The sequence below is a fragment of the Lepidothrix coronata genome, unplaced genomic scaffold (genome assembly GCF_001604755.1).
Source record: "Lepidothrix coronata isolate B3197 unplaced genomic scaffold, Lepidothrix_coronata-1.0 Scaffold13, whole genome shotgun sequence".
NCBI classification, from domain to species: Eukaryota; Metazoa; Chordata; class Aves; order Passeriformes; family Pipridae; genus Lepidothrix; species Lepidothrix coronata.
Window position 1 is genome coordinate 8,152,252 of NW_016690193.1, and position 20,055 is coordinate 8,172,306.

The window sequence follows — 20,055 nt, forward strand, 5'->3', positions numbered from 1 at the left end:
ACTATGAACCTGCAAATACCAATGCAGTTCAGCAGCTGTGGTTACATAAAGAGCATCACTGCAGCTGTTCACAGTCACATGTATTCACCTACACGCACGTTTGCCACACATCCCCCAAGAAGGGCTATGATGGTGGTTAGCAAAGCGCTGCTTTGCAGTGGAGCACGTGCAAACCCCTGTGCTCACAAGGCAGTACTTTTCCCCCGCCCTGAAACTTGGACCTGATGCTTCACTGCCTACTGCATGTGCAGCACACTGTGGGTTTTACTTCAGGCAGTAAGATCCAGGAACAGGTGCTGACACTGCAGCGACCCAGGCTGCAACACCGGTGATATGGACCAAGGGTTGCTCCGAAGTTGGTCAGACAGCTTTGGCCACCGCCCCCAGCACCCAACCCTGCACCAGCAGAGGTTTCCAATAAGCAAGACAAGTATAACCAGAACAATTAGGACTCATTGTCCAATTTCAGCACTGTGGCATGACAACTCAGCAAGGTCACAGCTGAGCTTCATCTGTCTTGCACAGCAGCAGTCCTTTCATATTGTGTATCAAGCACCTGAATGCACACAGTCTTCCTGAGCAGCTCTGCAGTCCCCTTCTGCAGGCCAGGGGCAAGCTGGCCAGCAGGAGGAGGTAGGTGCCCATGGCAGCACCCAGCAATGCCACACCATGCACCGGGGCAGGCAGCACCAGTGGAACCCAGAGGGCTGAGGAGTATTTCTGCCTCTGAGCAGGGCAAAGGCTGGCCTGCACAGGTGCAGACAAGGGCCTTGGGACTGACACACACAGCTGTGCATGTTGTCAAGTAGGAGGTACTGAAGCAGGACAAAGACAACTCACTGTAGCTCCACCAGGGCCACAGTATAGAGGCATGAACAGTAAAGAGGACCAGCTCCTAGCTGGAGCCCATACAAATGTGAAAAGCCTTCCCCCCCCCCGCCACCTCAAAAAGCTTAAAGATACTAAGAAAACAAGACAGAGTTAGGGTTACGATGAAGATATAAAACTGGAACAAGGGGTGAGTGGTTGTTGAGTTATCATTTGTGTACTTAAGAAAAGCCACAATTAAAGGGCAGAAGATGGGAATATTCTCACACAGCAACCCACACTTTGCTTTCCAGCTACCATGTTCCACAGAAAGCAATACAACTGGTTGGTTGAAGTTTTACTTTAAGCAGTCAAGGAAGGGAAGTGGAAGATTTGAGAAATTACCTCAAAATACAGTAAGTTGTTATGCTACACTATGTAGCCTATTTCTCTGTGTTGGAGAGAAACACTAGTTAGCAGGGAAAATCTGAGGCATGATAGAAAAAAACATTACCCAGGACAGAAAATAAAACTAAATGCAAAGCTTCGAAACAAATGCACAGCTATCTTTGTTTGGCTAGTTTTGCTAGTTTTAAATGCCAACACTGCTGTGAGAACTTCACTGTAATAGAAAAAACCTGCACAGATTGCCTGTTGGAACCGGATTTACATGAGCTTAGAAATGACAGAATTCACACTCTTCCTTGGTTGCATTTATTGTGCATGAACTTCACAGTCACATTTTACTGCTTTTCATAGAAATGATATAAACTGATAAACACAATCACATCAAAACCTGAGTTCTAAAACCAAACATTTTTATTCCTTACATGTATACTATAAAAACTTGGCTGCATTTTCAAGAAACAACAGTTAAGGAGAACAGTCTAGTGTTGGATAGCAGCAACACCTCCACTATTTACTGTTTTCCTTTGAATGAGACAACACCAATAATTGTTGCACACTACACAGTTCAGGTATTTCTGAAGTTGTACCCCAAGACTAAAGTAGGATGAATTAATTTTCTTTTCCTATATTCGACTGTAAGACCACTCCTCATGACAGTCTTCTTCCCACTTTTGATTAGTGATTATCCTATTCCCACAGAGGTATTGGCTTCTAAAATAATTTTTGGTCTACATTGGTAGACAAAGTAGTACCCAAAACAAGAGGTTTCTTTCACCAGCCTTTATTCACCATAAATTAAAACCAAAAATTTTTGTTTCTTCAAGTTCTGAAAGACCTGTCTTCTGTTGCTTTTCACCTCCCCACATACACACACCATTTTAGCTTTTGTATCAAGGTGCTGTTTTTTTGAGGAGCCAAAGTAAAGAGCAAGTATGCGTTAACTTGGGCATCTTTGACAGAATTGTTAAACCCATTCACCATAAGTTAGTTGCTAAGTCAATGAAAAAGCTTACTCTCAAGTATTTTTGTATTAAGTTAGTTCAGTCAGCAGAGAAGGAATCTTGTTATTAGCTGACACAAATTCCTAGTAATGGGAAAGGCATGAGCCCTGAAGATCTCTCTTAAGAGTTTTAAAGCCAGAATTCTGAACAACTGCTCAAATTAATTATCATGACATTGTTTTGTACCACACACTTATGTGAGATTTGCAATTTTAGGATGCCCTCTACTTTTTCTAAATCCTAAATTGGACACCAATTTTCCCCACTTTCTTGACAAAGGAGAAAAGGAGACTGATCTAGAAAAGAAGTATCTGTATCAGATTAGTGAAGTACACCACCTCTATCACTGGAAGTAATGGGAATCAGTGACATAATACATCTAGTCCCAGCTTCAGCAATAGAAACTGAAAAGACATCCCTTGCAAAGTCAGATTTTTCTAGAGAACAGATTTGTGTTCTAGAAAGGTAAAATACTTTGGTAGCTTGAAGCTTAAAGATTACAGCAGTACAAAATAATAGAAACAACTGAGCAAAGTTAAACCGTTAACTCAGGTCCAACTTTAACATATGAGGAATTAAAAATTGTTGAAGCTGCAGAACTTTTTTCCCAGAACTGATGATTTGAAGAGAGTGTCCAGTTGTAACAGGTTTATAGTGTATGCAGAGCTTATCCTTCCAGCTGAACTTCTATTTCAAAACGTGAAAGACGATTGAAGAAGAGTCATCTGTAAAAATCAGTCTGGATATTACATTACCTCATGTTCCCTCCAGAGCTCCAGCAGCAGTTTTCCAAATGCTGTTAAGTTTTGATTTGCTGCGATGTTAGTGCCAACAGTCTCTTGCTGAGCAGTGCATTGTGTCGCTGAAGATACTCTATTACATCTCCTTGCTTCTCAACTATCTCTTCTAAACTTGAATTTTCCCTTGAAGTTACAAAAGTGAATATGAGTTTCAATAAGTGACAGCAGCTTTCTAACACGTGAAATGTCAGAGCTAATAAACACTACTTAAACAAGTAATTTCTCTCAGTTTTACTTATACCAAGCTCAACTAACTTTTGAGGGGAGAGGCAATCTACAACACCTTTATGAGAAGGCAGGAAGAGAAAAAGTTTGGCTAAACTTCACGCCACGTATACATAATCAAGTTCCATATTTCCTGGTAGACAGTTACAGAGTGAGGATTCTTACTGTTTAAGAAACTAAGACAGTCAACATGCTGGAATTGTCCTAAGAACCATGGAACGTTTTAAACATACATTAGGATGCTTATTTTGAGCAGGCATAGTATTGTTGTTCAGTTGTGAGGGATCATAAGCTGTTTAAGACAGAACTCTCTTGAGTAACCTAGAGTAGCATACATGATATGCTACTATATACAGTGATATCTGTCCCCTACCTGAAGAGCATCAGTACCAAAAGTTGTGCTATTTCAGATCTACAACCTTATGCACTGCTACCCTCCTCCTTAAAATATATCCAGTTTTCAGATATCCCTCATTTTTACTTGGATAGTAACATTGCAACATTTAAATAAAGCCAAGTTAAATGAGAAAAAAAATCTATAAGAACACAGAATTTTTAATCAAATCAAACTGAATTAGGAATTTTTAAGAATACAGCAAGATGAAGTACCAATGCCTGAGTGTATTGTACTCTTTCTTTACATATAATTTCTTCCTAGCTGACTTGGGAACCTGCCTTCTTAGTACACTTATGAGCATCTTAGAGCTTAAAAAGTTGCTCCTCAGCCTTGCAGCATTTTTGTGGAGGAACACTGCCCTTTTCATAGTTCTTAGAAAGTGCTAAAGAAGATACCTAAAGTGGAAAAAAGCTTAGGTACAATTAAAAACCTACTTTAGTTAAACTGGAAAAAATAAAGAACACAAGTTTTGTAAACAGAAAGCTTGCAACTTTAACCAGTAATATGCACTCCCAACCTAAAGCTCCTGAAGATGTCTTGGTAGTAACTCAGGTTGCAGAGGTCATGATATTCAAAAAACATTCTTCTAACAAGGTCAACTGAAGGGCTGACAGGATTCACTTTTCAATAGACCTTAACTCTCAAGGGAAAGAGAGTCACAGTTGTATAGAGCTAAATTAAAATAACATTTTTTCAATCAGTTCTCACAGGAAGTTTGCACTCCTTAATCAAAAATAATCAGAGTCTTTTCCTCAGCTGGTCATTGTTGCAGACTCATTCCCTGGGCATTTGAGAATTTCTCAGGGGAGAAGCTGAATGAGAAAGGAATGAGGTCCACCATGCAATCACTATGGTGTTTATATCAAAATGGAAGTCAGACATGGTATCAAAATTCAAGACAACCCTAAATCCTTCCTGTATCCTGGACATCTACTTCCAAGTTCCATAAGAGCACATGCATGCTGCATTTGTGACACCAGGGGAAATGCCAAAGTATTAGTCATTTCTGCACTTTCAACTTTTCACCAAGGCACAACATATAGAAGCAAGTCATAGTGTATTAGAAAATTCCTAATTAAATTCTTATATGGAAGCCGATGTTAGTTTCAATTACTCATTTTTGTTAAGTCATACCAGACTGATTTCATCAACTGGAAGATGTTCAAGCATTTGAAAGGTACATAAAGGACAATCAAAAAAAATAAGTCTCAGTGCTTGGGATAGCTTCAGTTACTGTTGGACAGCTTCTCTGTCTCACTGAGACCTTCTTTACCCCTTAAGTGCCCTCTGCACCTTTAACGTTCCTTCCCAAACTCAAAACATATTCCAAATCCATTGCTAGAATCTCATGTCCAACTGCTGGCACAGAACAGAGCTGCAAAGTTTTCTTCGTCTACTAATTGACCACAATATATTTCCTTCCCTGAAAAAACTGGTTGAAGCAACTAGGCTTCTCCAGGCATACTTTTAAAGTTAAACAGTGTAAGACACCAGTATCTTTCCCCAAACTCCCATATAAAATTAACTAAACCAGATTAAGCACAGTTATTTATATTAAAGATTCATGCAGCCAGCCATAAATAGTCAAATCACCTCCATCTGTATGTTTGAGGATTTCTGTATCACAGTAAATTGACATTACTATGTAGAAGGTACAAGACTGTGCTGTATCTCATCTGTGCATCTAAAGTGGCAGCCTTAAGCATACAGTTTCCTTCACAACTGTTTTTCCCACCTCTGGCTTAGTTGAGAGATTTAAGATTCTACATAACTCTACATGAAGTAATGCAATTACATTAGTGTTACCTATATACCATGTCTGAACACAGCACAAAGTTAACATAGAAAAATCTTACCTAAATCCAATTTCTGAGGTAACATGACTAGGGTAGGCATACATCTTTTCTTCTTCAATTATGTCAGGTCTTGGCTTGGCACGATTGAAGTTGCTTATTTTCACTGCAACAAAGCTTTACAAATTAGTTGGAAAGCAACCAGAAAAAAAATCTTTATCACCAGATTCTAAGTTATAAAAATCTGTAACAGATGATTCTAAGATTACCTTAGGATAGGAGATGGAAAGACAATAAAGGAATCTGAGGAGTGGGGAAGAGGGAAATCAAAAGCAGAATCTACTTCTACTCATTTCTGGAATGGCTTCGATTACAAGTTAGTGATAATTTGCTGAGTTGGTTTATTTGTTGCTTTGGTTTATTTTTAATTCTCCTCAGTCCTGCTGCTTAAAAGATCACTGTGAAGACTTGAATGGGGAAGTTTGAACACACTGCTTAATGTCTGCAAAGTTTAATCTGTCACCTAAGAGAGAGTGAAACCTTTGTTGCCTTTTAGAAGGTACTGAGATTCAGTCTCCAAATTCAGGCTGTCAATTAAACAACATGTCATAAAAAAAGTTGTCAGAAGTTTTGTTACTAATACCTAGGTCAGAACTTCTGGCTTAAGCTCTTCAATAAGTACTAGTTTAACTAGACTACCTGCAAGGAAGTAGCAGCTTGTCTGTCTGCTCAGAATAGGGCAGACTTGCAACAGAAAGCCACTAAGTATTCAAACCAGCGTAGCTCTGTGAGCAGCTTCACACTGTGAAGCTTGCAGTGCTGGCTATCGAAACCAGAAGTCATTCCTGGGCACCTGTGAATAAAGTTTAAGACTAAATTTAACAGGTGTGGGATAGGGAGAGCTGGGAAAAGTTGTAGGCATCCTCTGCATGATTTTGGAAAGGAAGCTGGAAATATTTAAAGTCATTCAATATCAGATCCTGATTCAGAGAAAATATCAAAATATCCAAAGCATGCTTTCAGGACTCTGCAATTTGGGCTGCTTTTGAAGCAATACTCTAATGCCACTAAAAACATTACAGTCCAGCTCTGGGAGAAATCCACACCACTGCAGCAGAGGAGGACTGTCCTTACAAATCAGTACCATGAGGGGTTTATTACAGGCCACCCTGCTAAAACAATGCTAAGACCCTCCAGAGGTTAACTACAAGTTAGGCTCAAAGGTTAGTTATTTCTATGATGGTATTTCTCTACAAATAAAACCACAAAGGAATGGATGTGGAATTCTTAACATGTGTTGTTTGTGGGAATGTTAGTCTTTTATTCAAGTGATATTAGAAGTATGTGAGAAAGTAATTAAATACATAAATTTAGTACATCTTTTAAAGCTTGACTCCCTATCCTAGCAGTAAAAAACTTAGAATAGTAAGCTGACATTTAGAGCTTTCTGTATCATACTTCATTCTGTGCACTTTTACCTCACTTGAGCAATTTATATATGTCGAGCCTGTTATAGGTCAATCACAGCAATTCCTTGTAAATTTTCCCTGCCTCTGCATCTACAGCTCTATACACACACACTGCTGCATGGAGATGCCTCTAAAGAAAGGCAGTAGTACTACACAGGACACTGGGTATCATACAATTCCTAAAATAGCTCCAAAAAGCAAGAGGAAATGTCTAGAATTACAGTCAGGTATTCCTGATTTTTTAGACAGTAATATTTAAAAGATAGTAAGTCAGGTATATGAAACTTCTGCAGACAAGCATTTATGTCTCATAGTTAAGAAATAACTATTTCACTGTGAAGAAACAATGTATGAACTGGTGCTACCTTCTCTCCAATATTTAGCAGTAACATACTAACACAAAAAATAGTTATTTTTAGTGTTAATTTTCCCCTTGTTGCTCAGCTACAATAGCTGATACTATCTTAACAGGAAGTGGTATCTGCTAAGTGCTTGCCTGCAAGAGGGGAATCCCAAGCCTAACCAGAGGGCTGCCCTTAAAACTGTCCTACTAAAGAAGCTTCATGCTTCCACCCAGTCACATACTCGGCTCTGTTTGCGAGAGGAAAACCCATGTGAATGTCAGTATTACTATAGATTCTCATGGTATTTTAAAAATTGGCCACACATTTGTTTTGCTCCAATACAGTTTTATTTTTATATTAAAACATTGCAAAACCTTAAAAACCAGCACTATACACAAGACAGACGTGCAACCAGTCTCTTAGCTTAGTTCAAGCTTTGGGATGGAAAACGGAAAACAAGGTATACTACCCAATAGAAAAGGCAATCTAGGGTGACTGGAGGTCTTCCTCACCTTGAGGAAAGTGTTGAGTTACATAAAAATTAACCCTAGCTTTGTACACCAAGTTTCAGAGAGTGAATCAGACTGTTGTTTTGGGGCTGCTCAGGAGATAAGGCAGCTGTTACTAAAAGACATTGCCTTACTTCTTCCTAGCAATGCAGCTCTGTCCCTTCTCTCCCTTGGTTCCACGATTCAGTGAACCCTTCTTCAAGCGTCCTTCAGCTAGAAAGCAAAACATTGTATACAACATCCTTGTATACATTGGTTAATGAATCTGATAATCACAGGAACTGGTAGAGTACAAATTAGGAAACAAGACCCTTTTGGTGACAAATAAGCAGATAGTTTGAGAGTTCTTACAGAAGTCCAGGCTCAGATCTTACTACTATGAAGGTCAATTTTCTAGCACTTTCTTATCCTTTTCAGCCAAGGTAAGAGACACACAATGTAGCTCTTTGAGCTCCAGGAGGCCTCAGGGCTAGAAATAGCATTTCACTGGAATTCCTGATGTTCTATTAAAGTTTCACCATTTTATCTCTTATTTCCTGAGTTTCCCAGGAAAGTAAGTATGCATATGCAAAGAAGGGATGATCTCCAGCATTCTTGGAATAGTTTCCTAGGACTGCCATGTTTGTGTTCCCTCATCCTTGCCTTTATTCCTCCAGAGGACAGTTAGTCTACTTGAGCCAGCTGGCTCATTCAGGGGAAAGCCTGACAAGCCTACAGCATTCAGGCCCTCTGCATAGTTGTAAGAGGAGGACGTAGTTTAGAGCTGGGACCTTATTTCTTGGTGCATTTTTGATGCTGTTGCAAGGGAGTCAAGAATAGATTTTATTTCCTAGGTGAGCAAGCTCCTTGGCAGTATTTCTCTGTGTGCTATTACAATACCACATACATACCAAAACTTTCTTTCAAGCATTTATTTACCAACATTTTAGGTAGTTCTGCAATGGTTTAATGGAAAGAGGTTAATTGAGTCTTTGTTGGTTTGTAAGGTTATCTGCTTTAGGTTTGGTGTAACTTACAGTGGTAGCACAAAGCAAAGCCTCAGTTTTATGAACCAGTAAGTTATTTTAATATAAATCACAGCTTTCAATAGCCATGTTTTATAAACATTAATTTCAAAGAATCCTCCATTTTAGTGACAAAGAGGAACTGAAGCCTTTGGGATGGGACCAGGGAAAGACAAAAAGGCTGGATAAGGCATAATCACACTACCAGGTGTGCAAGTCCCATATGGAAATCCCAGAAGCAGTTCTGACAAATCCAGCTAGCTCTTACTCCTTCATAGCTTGTGGTGCATGCATATGAGAAACACTGATAAACAGACAAACCTGTTCACAGGACAGTTTTTGAAACAATTAGGCATTCATTGCCACTTGGCTGGATTAACAGCTCTGAGATAACATGGAGCTTTCATTTAGCAGCACTTGGAACCAAATCAAGCCTGATAACCTTCCTATTTGTTTTGAATTTGTCTTAGTTCTTCTACAAGCACACAATCATTCTGTTATTTATAATGGCAGTTAAATGTCTTGGGGTACCCCAAGTGAACTACTGTGAGGGCAAACATAACACTTGAATACCAGCTATAATAATAAGTCTCAAGAAAGCAAAACTTGCCTCTCTCACCTGTGTAAATCACTAAGCATGTGAGGGAGCTAATCAGCTCCAGGCCCAGGACTCCCAGGATAAGATACAGGTACACTTTACTGTGATCAGGAAAGGAATGCTGCACTGACAGAATCAAGAGCAGGGCTGTATTACCTAGAAAGCAAAGGTTATATTTTACAGGTGTAACAATTTCATCAGTTGTTGAAAGTAACTTAGTACTTTCTCATCCCCAGTATCTGCATTAGGCTGCAATCTTTCAGTAATGCTTTTTCATTTCATATCATACTTGCCCTTTTAGTTAATTTCCTTAACACAGGTGATACAAGCTGACAGCAAAATGAGGTTTCATTTCAGCATTTCACTGTAATGGTAGAGAATTATAAGTTTTCTTATAGATTTTTCTAGCTTAAAAAAATGAGTGGAAGAAACACTAGAAATACTTAACATACATATATGGGCTTAAACAGTTTCTAGCTTTGTTGCTGCTATCCATCTTATTCTTTCAATTTCTAAGAAGTCATGTTAGTGAGGCTAACAGAGCAAAACAAAAACTAAATACCTTCCTCATTTGCACAGGCTTCCACTTGTCTAGCTATTTTTTTAATACTTGCAAGTTACTGAAAGTTTAATTGAAATGAGCACAGTTAGTCAAGGAGAACAAATAGAGTTACAGACCTAAAAAGCATTTTTAATTCTTTACACACCCTCTTTTCTGATACTGAGTTTGGAATGTCCTTTTCCTGTAGAAATGCTATAACCAGTGTCTGGATAAGGAACTAAATTTATCAAGACCATTAATGTAGCTAGGGAACAGTGCAGTTCTCTTTCATACTGTGTCAGTCAACTGAACTGTCAGGATGGAAGTGGTATCAGCAGTGATTACCACACAGGACGCTTGCAGTAATGGAGCTATCTACTTTCTGAAATACAGATGATCTCTACCAAAATTCCCCAGCACACACCTGATTGCACCTGAACATTCACACATGCCCAGAGTTTGTCTAGTAGGGGAGAAGTGAGCTCCATGTAAAACAGGGCTAAGTATTCTGAATTACATTGCAATAGGTGGAAACAGTCTTTTACATCATTAAGCCTGCTGTAGCCTGATTTTGTCTCTGCATTTCAAACAATTCTTCATCTTCAGAGCTCTATCTAGTGGTCAGAGCCTGAAGTTTTGCACATTCATCAAGCTGACTAGCTCTTTTAGTGACTGTGTAGAAAAAAAGCTAGGTTTTTATATAGAGCAAGACCATTTGACTTATCAATTCTGGTGCAAAAAGTCTACTCCAGTTATTCAGAAGCCTTACAGAAGGGAGGTGAGACTTTAAGTGGCAAAAATACTGTAAAAGCCATTACTGGTCCCTTTTCCACTGCTATTTATGTGAATAATCCCCTCAAGTTAGATGGATTTTAGAATTGTTCAACCAGCTTCTAGAAAGGTTACACCAGCTACTTGCACCAATACTTTTCAAGCTCCACTGGCCAGTGATGTAACTTAGAGTTAAATCACTCCCATACACCACCTTTTGTCCATAGAAAGGCAGTCAGAAATAGAGCTGCATGTCACACATAGCCCTACTCAAGATGAGAAAATTGCTTATTTTACAGATTTCAGACAGCTGTTGAGCAACAGGAATTCAACTGTTTCTATGTGAATTGCTGAGCTTGAAAAGAGAAGAGCAGCACACTTCCTGGAAGGACTAGCAGTCTTACCACATATCCAAATAGACAAATGAATATGCAGATCAAGATCACTAGCAGTCAAACAGACCTGAATATTTTACGGCTGAAGACTAAATGCTAATGACTAAAGGTTTTACTCAACCTCACACTCCTGAGCATTTTTCCACTACAAAGAGTTCTTTACAACATGCATCTGGCAGGCCAGAAAGCTCAGTCAAGGAGGTTCGTAAGTGCTCGTAGGCAGGTTTTTAGAAGTTCATACTATACAATCATATATAAACTGTTCAGTCTTTTACTGCTTCACAGTTTAGAGTTTTAGAAAAAAAACAACTTCACCTGTGGAGTGTATGAGCAGTGGAAGCCTTTTTAGATGCTTTGTTGATCGGTATATTGCAAAGTAACCTCTTCTTCTGACTTGACTATGGTGGTGCTGGACATAGCGTTCAAAAACCACATGCAGAATCCACAGAATTACTTTTGCAATTATTATGACAGTCTGCACTTTAAGTGGGTGAGTGTAGTTTCCAGGGCACTTATCTTGATTTGGATTGGGGTAAGAACAAAACATAGCTGCTAAAAATGCTAGAACAACAAAAGCAACCTGGAAGAGAAAGGAAGAGAGATAAAAGTCAACATTTAGCTATATATATGTAAAAAAAGTAGGATTATGTAGTTTATTCATTATGCATTACTTTCTGAATTGATTTTATTAGAGATAACATATAAAACATTAGATACTTCTACAACCACTATATGTCACTCTAGGAACCTAGTGCAGACTGAAAAGCCAGTGTCCAGCAGAATAGAGATGATAAACCTCACTCTTCCTGGAATTTCACTGTTCTCCAAGTCTTTCCTTCATAGTGAACTTATTTAATTTCTGGGCCCTCTTTACTATGTCTTTTTACTTTAAGGGGTACTTGATTTATACTCCTCAAAAGAAAAATCACATCTCTTTAGACTCAATCAATTACACTTGATGCTGCTCTGTGAGACAGCCTCCTGTCTTATTGGTATAGTCTGTGTTTCTTTAAATTGACACTAGCTAAGTGAAAATCAACCCTTTACTACAGTCATTGAAGATCATCTCCAGGTTATGACATTAGACAAGTGAATCCTCATAGTAACTTAAAAACTGAAATATTAACACCAGGTAGGCACCTTTGTCAGGTGGTAATCATTCCTTAGTATATTTGCCATCAGATATTTTCATTTTCCTTTTTTTACTTAAGTCAGAATAACCAGACAGATTGACAGTCAGATTGTATATATACTTATCCTTTCAGACTAGTGCCATTATGCCATAACTTTCCCTGTCTTCTAGACTTCTCTAGAAATTTTCAGCATCAGCAGTGAGCATGAGCAACCTTTTTGCCAACTAGAAGCAAATTTTTGGATGTGCATTACCTGTGGTATATGTATACACACAGGGGTTTTAATATTTAGAGATATTTTTGTAATAAAAAAATGTTTTCCCTACTGTGTTCATTCAACGAACAAGGAAATATTATACTTTCTCATCCTGTTTCACTCTACAGAACAGGAATATTTTTAAAACAGAACTGTAAACAAAAGAAACTCCCACCATTACAGAAGTAAATTGAGAGCTTCCATGGACAAAAAATAAAAAACCCTCAAGTCTGAAAAAGTCTAACACCTAATATACTTGGCTTAAAAAAGTGTCAGATGCTCTGCATCTCATAACTGAGAGAAACAGCACATCAGAATCGAAGATAGAGCAAAATATCTGATTTTCATTTGCTACCTTCGTTTCCATACTTAATTCTATGAATATCTAAAATCCCACCAGTCCCTTTCACAGATCATAGAATATGCTGAATTGGAAGGAACCCACAAGAATTATAGAGTCCAACCCTTAGCCCTGCACAGGGACCATCCCCAAGAGTCACACCATGTGCTGTGACCATTTCCCTGGGGAGCCTGTTCCAGTGTCCAACCACCCTGCGACTGAACCACATCTTTTTAACATCCAACCCAAACCTCCTCTGACACAACTTCAAGCCATTCCCTCAGGTCCTGTCATGGGTCATCACAGAGAAGAGAACAGCGCTCCTCCTATTCCCCTCATGAGGAAGCTGTAGACCTTTCCACTCTCTTGAACTTATTTTTCGTATTTTTGTACTTTCTCAAGCAACATTCTTCATGGAAATTAACTTTTCAGAACCACTAAATTACTTTTGATACAAACTGCCCTTAGCTCCCTCTGATTGTGGCCAGAGTTAGGTAACTGGGGAGGGAGGAAGAAGGGGAAATAATTTTCACACAATCATCAAAACCTAAAAGAGACATTATAGAGGACAAACAGGATAACAACCCAGACAAAATAAAATAGGAATGTGTCCTACATTATCCATAAGACCATCATTTCCAATGTAAATTAAATACCAAGTTATCTTGAGATGGGTTAAGTAACCAGGTTAAGTAGTTAATTAAAAGGAAGGCTTACCAACAAAATGTTTGTTTAATCTATTATTTTACCACCTCCTTTTCTTACAAAATTAAGAATAATTCAGATATTTTATTTGGTCCATTTACTGTTTGGTTTGCCATTTTTCAACAGTAACACATTTAGTTCTATTCCTTTCAGAAGTTAGGAATATATTTCAGTACAGAAAATGGCTACATTAAACTGATGCAAGCAGGAATGACCTAGCAGTGCATTGCTACTAACCTACTATAGCAACGTATACAAGAGGAAACAGGTAGCTGGCTGGAAGAGTGATATTTATTATGTTTTGCTTCCATTTTAGGGCAGTCCAATAACAGGTGTTTCAACTCAACACAAAGGAATTTTACATACAAAAAGTTATTCTTATAAAGAGCAGTATTTAAAGTTCAGTTTTGTGTATGTGCATACACAGAAGGGATTAGGGAAGGACGGAGTTAACATAAAGAAATTATTTCTAGCCTGTACACTTCACACTGCTCTACAATCTCCTGATAGGAGCCAGAAGCCTGCAGAAAAGCAAGGCTTGGCAAAAGGAAAGGCACTCAAAAACCCAGCCCTACCACACCCTGGCATGGCCTACCCACATACTCCAGAATTGTGCGTAATTAGGCAGCTGCACCAAAGCAGCTATTTTGCTACTTAACTCCATTTCTTGACACAGGAAGGTGGAGAAGAAATATTCCAAGTTACTTACAAATTACTTTAGAGATTCATTACAACTTTACTGCTTAATACTATGATGGCTTTACTTCTCCAGGACACTCACCCCTTCGGCAGGCCTAACCATCAGAACCTAGGCTGGCATCTCTGCATTCCACAAGATTTGTGTACATTTGAAGAAGCACAGGGGAAGAAAATCCAATATGCTTGTTTTCCCCATCCATTTTTAGAGTGAGAAAGACAGTGCCACTTCAGGTGACAATTATAAAGCTGTATTTCACCGACAGAAAAGGATACTTCTCCATTTTGCTCCAAGGACCAAGTGGTCATTGCAGCAGCTTCAGCAACAGCAGCAAGACTCTTCCTGGAAAAGTGTGTGCTGACAGATCCCTCATTAGTTTTCCCTCTTCCCCTCCCCACACTTCTCACCATTTGCAGGAGAGAGGAAGAGGTGGAGTCAGAAGGAGTTTCCTACAATCCTGACATTTGGCTGCATCAGTTATGGTAGCAGATGGTAAATCCCCAAGGCTAGGCAGAAAAATATTTACTACAGAGTTCGAGGGCACCAGAATTTGTCTGGCAGGGGAACAGAATAAGGCTAGATACATGGTTTCCACTGGGAATTTTGGTAGTCTGTTCTGCAGAACAGCAGAAGTCTTTCTTAAGTCTACTTGACAGACAGAGGGGCATTTCTTGATATTACCATGAGGCCTACAAACACTTACTCCCAAAATTAGAAGGCTGGGGCATATTGAACAGCTTCATGCAGCTGCCCAAAGAGAGACCTTAGAGGTTGGTATATGCTTTTAAAGTTCTGGCAAGAGGGCATGTTTTGAAGAGCGCTGAGCACTGCATTTTTTGTTTGAGATGAAATGAAGCTCTAAAATAGCTAGCAACACATACATACGTGTCCTGTGTGCTTTCCGGCTTTACCTTCAGGTCATTGTCGGTGGCATTATACAATCATAGAATTATTTAGTTTGCAAGAGACCTTTAAGATCATTAAGTCCACCACTAATCCATGTTATGTGTTGTTGAGTTATGTGTTATTGAGAGATGCCTCTGCCTAAACTAAGGTGAAGATGAGACCATATGTTGAAGTTAATAGGATAGATTTTATCTAACAATAAAATGTGAGGTAGAGAGATAGAAAGAAATAGAAGAGAGGAGGAGAGAGAGAGAAAGAGAGATACATTAAATAGAAGATAGTCACCACCTGTGGATCCAGCAGTGGTCCTTCTTCACTCTGGACTTCTCAGTGGTGGGAGGCTCCCAAGGTAATTTAAAAATTTTCACTATTTATACATTTTTACAAAAAAGGAATTAATGCTCATTGCTTTCTTATATTCTATTGGTTAAATGATTCCCTCACTTCTAATGCTAATTAGACCACATGTCCAGTCTCTCTTCTCTTGAGTCAGTGGGTTGTGGTCAGTGCTCACAATCTCCCCCTTTTAAAAGGGGATTAAAAGGAATTACCCTTTATCCAGTCCAAGCCAATTTCAGCAGTCACTGATTTGGCTTTTCTTGTGGCCCATAAATTCCACATTCTTTATGTCCATTATCAATGATACATTCTTGTCCCCCAACTTTGTTAATCTCCCCCTAGGTCTGAGATAACACTAAGACAATAGTACCACCTTTCTCTCATCTCAAGTTCCTGTCACAGTGGCTTAAGTTACAGTCCAAGTTCCAGGTACCCATAGAGGCATATTCAGGGGGCAGGGGGGCTTTGGTAGTCACAGATGCCATCTGTCCCATAACCAAGTGTGATCTTTGTTCGACCAGTGACACATGTACGAGCAGTTGCTTCTTTACACAGTTTGCCACAGTAGGAAGTTTTGCCTGGATGCATCACCCAGGATGTGCTAACCAGATCTCATTTCTGTCAGGCTTGGAGTTAATCGCATCCTGTTGCTCCATTCTGTGCTTATCTCATGGCAAAATCCTTCTGTGCCCTTAGCAGTGTTTGAGACAAGCAACTGTGCTCTTTAAGTCCTTACACCATGTAAGTACCATTTCAGTTAGATCTTAGGATCAGACCTCTTCAGCCTATCTTCTTCATGTTTGGTTGCCACACACAGGCAACAATAAGCCTCTGCAGCTTATCAAGGATAACTCACTATTAGGCAAGGATCTCTCTGCTTCTGTCTACCAGCCTCAAAGGCCTGCATACTGTTCAGTATCTGTGCTTTTTGCCCTTAACCTCCAGAAGTGAGAGGAGGAAGTAACATTTGGATTCCTTTCTCTCTCCATCCACACCTCTATCTCTACCATGCAACCCCTCATAAGCAAGTCCAACTTTACTTGTTTAGTTACCATAAGAAATACCTTCTTCTGAAATTAAGTTCAGCCTCAGAAGATATGGCATTGAAATTACCTTAGCCCTCTATAACTAGTATAGCACTTCTACAGCAGTAATATTATTTTTAAAGTACATTTCCAACAGCATAGAAAAACTACTATTTGAAGTGCTTTTCCACCTAACAAGATGTGTCACAGCATGTTAGCGCCAACAATCAGAATGAGAAGGCAGCAAGTATCCAGTAGCACACACATTATCAAAATTCATTGGCAAATGGGACTTCGCTGGTTTAGAAGAACAGCACATGCAAACCCCTGGAGAATTCTGTTACATGAACAGTAGAATTCAGAACAGAGATAGCAAGTTTTCTTAAGGAAATCATGCTTCTTAAACTTACATGTATTAGCAACAGGAAATTGGCAAGGAGAACTGCTGGGATAGAATGAAATCTTGGCCTCAGTTGGGAATGTAATGTGTGAGACGAAACGAGTGGCGCATCCAGTAGAGGATCATCTTCCAAACTCTGTGTTATTTCCAAGGAACCCTGGAACAGAAGGGGGGGAAAGAATATCAATAGGTAAGCTCTAAAAGTAAAGTACAAAGGTTTAGCAATCTTCTGTTAGCAAATCAAGCTTTGTGGGAAAACCACCCCACTAGGTCAATGTCTTGAGACAAGCTCTTAAATTCTAGGTAAGCTCTCATCTCTGAGGAATCCAACAGTAACCTACCTCCCAGTATCACCCTGGGCCTTCAGGGATTTTAGGCTTTAAATATATTATGAGTATCTAAGCAGTCCTGAGAGATGCCACAAGTACTAGCATATTTATATAAAAAAGTAGGAAAAGCGATGATTTGAAGTGTCTCTCACATACTTTATACAGGTACTGCAAAACTCCTTGTTATTCTTACTCCTGTCCAACTACAGCTGGAGGCAATAACAAAGCTGCAGTGTAACAGTAACAGTTTTGAGGGATTCAGCCACTGACGCTACTGACATGTCTAAATGACTGCAGCATTAGTTAGAACTGCACTCAGGCAAGAAGGAAACCGTAGGAAAGCATCTTCTTTCACAGAGGAAAGAAGATGCTACCAAGTGCTGAGCAAGGCATTCTCAGCTTACACTAGAGAGAATGCAGCCCATACTTGACATGCTGGTGTAAGTAACAGGTCTTTGACTCCACATTAAGCTCAGCCGTTTCAGCTACATAAGTTTCCAGAAGTACCTTTTACTAAGTAGAAGATGAGTGGAGGGAAAAACCTTGGAAAAGGAACTTGCTCCAGTGCTATGCACCTCTGCTCCTTCCAGGCCAGGACACAGTCATTCAATACATCTTGAGTGGAACATACACAGCCACTATGAACGGCAAAACTGCAAGTTTCCTTCCTAGCATCCTGTTAAGTCCCAAGCTATGACTTGCTTGCTTCAAAAGATAAAGCAGCTCAAGATTTCCACTCAAGTTTTGACTGCTCTTCTCCTGACTGATACCAACCATAGCCTAGAGCAACATGACAAGGGCAGACCCCACCCCACTCCAGACTTCTGACGGCTTAGAGACATGCTAGGATTCACTAGGCTATTTACTGTTTTTAAACCCACAACTTCTCTTTGTAATAGGAGAAAGCAGCATAAGCCTCAAGATAAACGATGCACGGCATTCTTCTAAACTAGCACAAGAAGAAAGGGATAAGCAAGTTTTGGGATTAGACCTAGGTTTATAGTTCATGTTAATGAGGACAATGTAGATTGGCCCCCAGTGTTATTTCACCTACAGACAGCTGCCTACAGCAAAGGAATGAGTCATCAAAAGTTATTTCATTTAGCAATCAGTTTTATTTTAGAACCACAAACACCACACTTCCTCTACCACACAGGAGCACAAACAGACCTTCCTCACCTATTTGATACCTTTTAATTAGCCTAGCCTTTGACTGTAAGTGACCCTTGCTGAAATACCTGCCTGGTAAGATGACATTTTACTGCAGACCTAGATATTTAAAAATGGCACTTCTCTTGTGAAGCTATTGATGCCCCATTCCTGGAAGTGTTCAAGGCCAGGCTGGACAGGACTTAGAGTAACCTGGTCTAGTGGAAGGTGTCCCTGACCATGGCAGGGGGGTTTAGAACTAGAACTTTAAAGACCCTTGTAACCCAAACCATTCCATGATTCTACAATCACAGAATAGCAGGGTTAACACTTCACATCTCTCACAAAGACAGCAATTCTCCTTAGGAAAATATCCTTTGTCTCATGGGAACAAATGAACTCACCATTTCTGCAATACCATGACAGATCAGGGCACTCCTTCACAGACAAAGGTTTATCACAACACGTATGACCATGTTACTTTCTGCAAGACTGGCTACAATCCATCTTTGCACCCTGAAATACAGCTAGCGTTAGGAAGCACTGGATGACAAACTCCTTGAGTAGATATTATTACAGACAACGTAGGGAGGAGGGGAATTAAAGCATGGGAGATGATGAACCCATGCAGTCAATGTAACATTAAGATGTTACTAGATTAAAATCTAGATTAAAATCTAGTAAGCATCCTAACGAGCAAACACAGGTTTCATTTAATTAAGATGAGCCAAACCACAGCTGCCAAAAGCCAAAACGCCTTAAAAACGGACTTCTGTTAGGCATTGCTATAGTCATGAGCACAGGTTAAGGCTTCAGCCTCTTGGCTCCCTGATCCACTTGCAGCATGTGACCACCTCCGCAGCAGCCTAGCACCAGGAGAAGGACAGGCAGGAACAAGCCGCAGCCAGCAAGCTTTGCCCGCGCAGGCTTCCAGCTGGGGCAGCGGAAAACACCCAAATAAACAGAAGAACGCCGTGGCCATGCCACCGCACAGCACATAAACCAGAGGCTGCGCTGACAGGATCCGTCTGAGAAAAAAGTAACCCAGAAAAACTGAAGGAGCTACAGGAGTAGCCTCGATCAGAGATTAATAATCTCGATTTGAAACAACCCCAGGCCCAAATGCCTCGGGGGTACCTCAAGCCCGGCCGGGGAAGGGCAGCGCGGGGAGCGAGAGGCCTGGCGGCCTCCTCACTTCTGAAAGGGCACCTGGGAAGCGCCTGGGCCGGTGGATTCCCCCGGAAGGAGCAGATAAAGCCTTGGGCGCTCAGGACGGAAAACGGCAAGAAGAAGCGGAAGGAAGAGAAGGCACAGAATACGAGGCGCTCTCCCGGCAGCGCCCACGCGTAGCCCAGCCGGGACCCCCGCGGCCGCAACCCCGCTCCCGCCCGCCTGCCCGCCCGCGCTCACGTTGTCCAGGTCCTGCCGCCGCCTCCCCGCCGTCACCGCCATCTCCACCTCCCGCCTCCGCCGCCCCGGCGGCGCTTAATCGACACCCCCGCCCCTCCCGCCGTGAGCTCCCCGCCACCATTGGGCGCGGGGCGTGCCCGGCTCCGCCCCGGGGCGGTGCCGCCGCCGCTGCAGGCTGAGGGGCCTCTCCCGCGGGCGGGGGCGGAGGGTAATCCTGGCGCGGGTTGGGGCTCCTCGGCCTGCCCTGGGCAGCCGCCCGCTCTCGTGGCGATGCTCGGTCCAGCGCTCTCGACAGCCCGGCACT

At 40.8% G+C, this 20,055-nt stretch overlaps 1 protein-coding gene across 5 annotated transcripts; it reads right to left on the reverse strand.

The window, feature by feature from the left end:
* Positions 1-1,507: 1,507 nt before the first annotated feature.
* On the reverse strand, positions 1,508-19,837 carry TMEM192 (transmembrane protein 192). 5 transcript variants are annotated; one of them, XM_017805936.1, is made up of 7 exons: positions 19,752-19,837; positions 18,746-18,857; positions 16,874-17,020; positions 11,378-11,642; positions 9,368-9,511; positions 5,495-5,597; positions 1,508-3,139 (listed from the first exon to the last, which is right to left on the reverse strand). In XM_017805936.1, exons 2-7 carry the CDS (start codon positions 18,746-18,748, stop codon positions 3,016-3,018), a joined length of 786 nt encoding a protein of 261 aa, XP_017661425.1. In that variant the 5' UTR covers positions 18,749-18,857; positions 19,752-19,837; the 3' UTR covers positions 1,508-3,015. The 5 variants fall into 5 exon arrangements, with proteins under 5 accessions (XP_017661425.1, XP_017661426.1, XP_017661424.1 ...); XM_017805937.1 differs by lacking the exon at positions 19,752-19,837 and adding an exon at positions 19,479-19,497; XM_017805935.1 differs by lacking the exon at positions 18,746-18,857 and having other exon boundaries at positions 9,377-9,511; positions 19,752-19,826.
* Positions 19,838-20,055: the final 218 nt, after the last annotated feature.

What these genes read in the sequence shown, in the direction of transcription:
- TMEM192 (XM_017805934.1), bottom strand. Translation starts at nt 19,793, where the DNA reads ATGGCGGTGACGGCGGGGAGGCGGCGGCAGGACCTGGACAAC. An exon ending in GGCGGCAGGACCTGGACAAC is followed by an intron (nt 17,021 to 19,751) that starts GTGAGCGCGGGC and finishes CTTCTGTTCCAG; the next exon opens with GGTTCCTTGGAAATAACACA. An exon ending in ACCTCAGAAATTGGATTTAG is followed by an intron (nt 3,140 to 5,494) that starts GTAAGATTTTTC and finishes TGTAACTTCAAG; the next exon opens with GGAAAATTCAAGTTTAGAAG.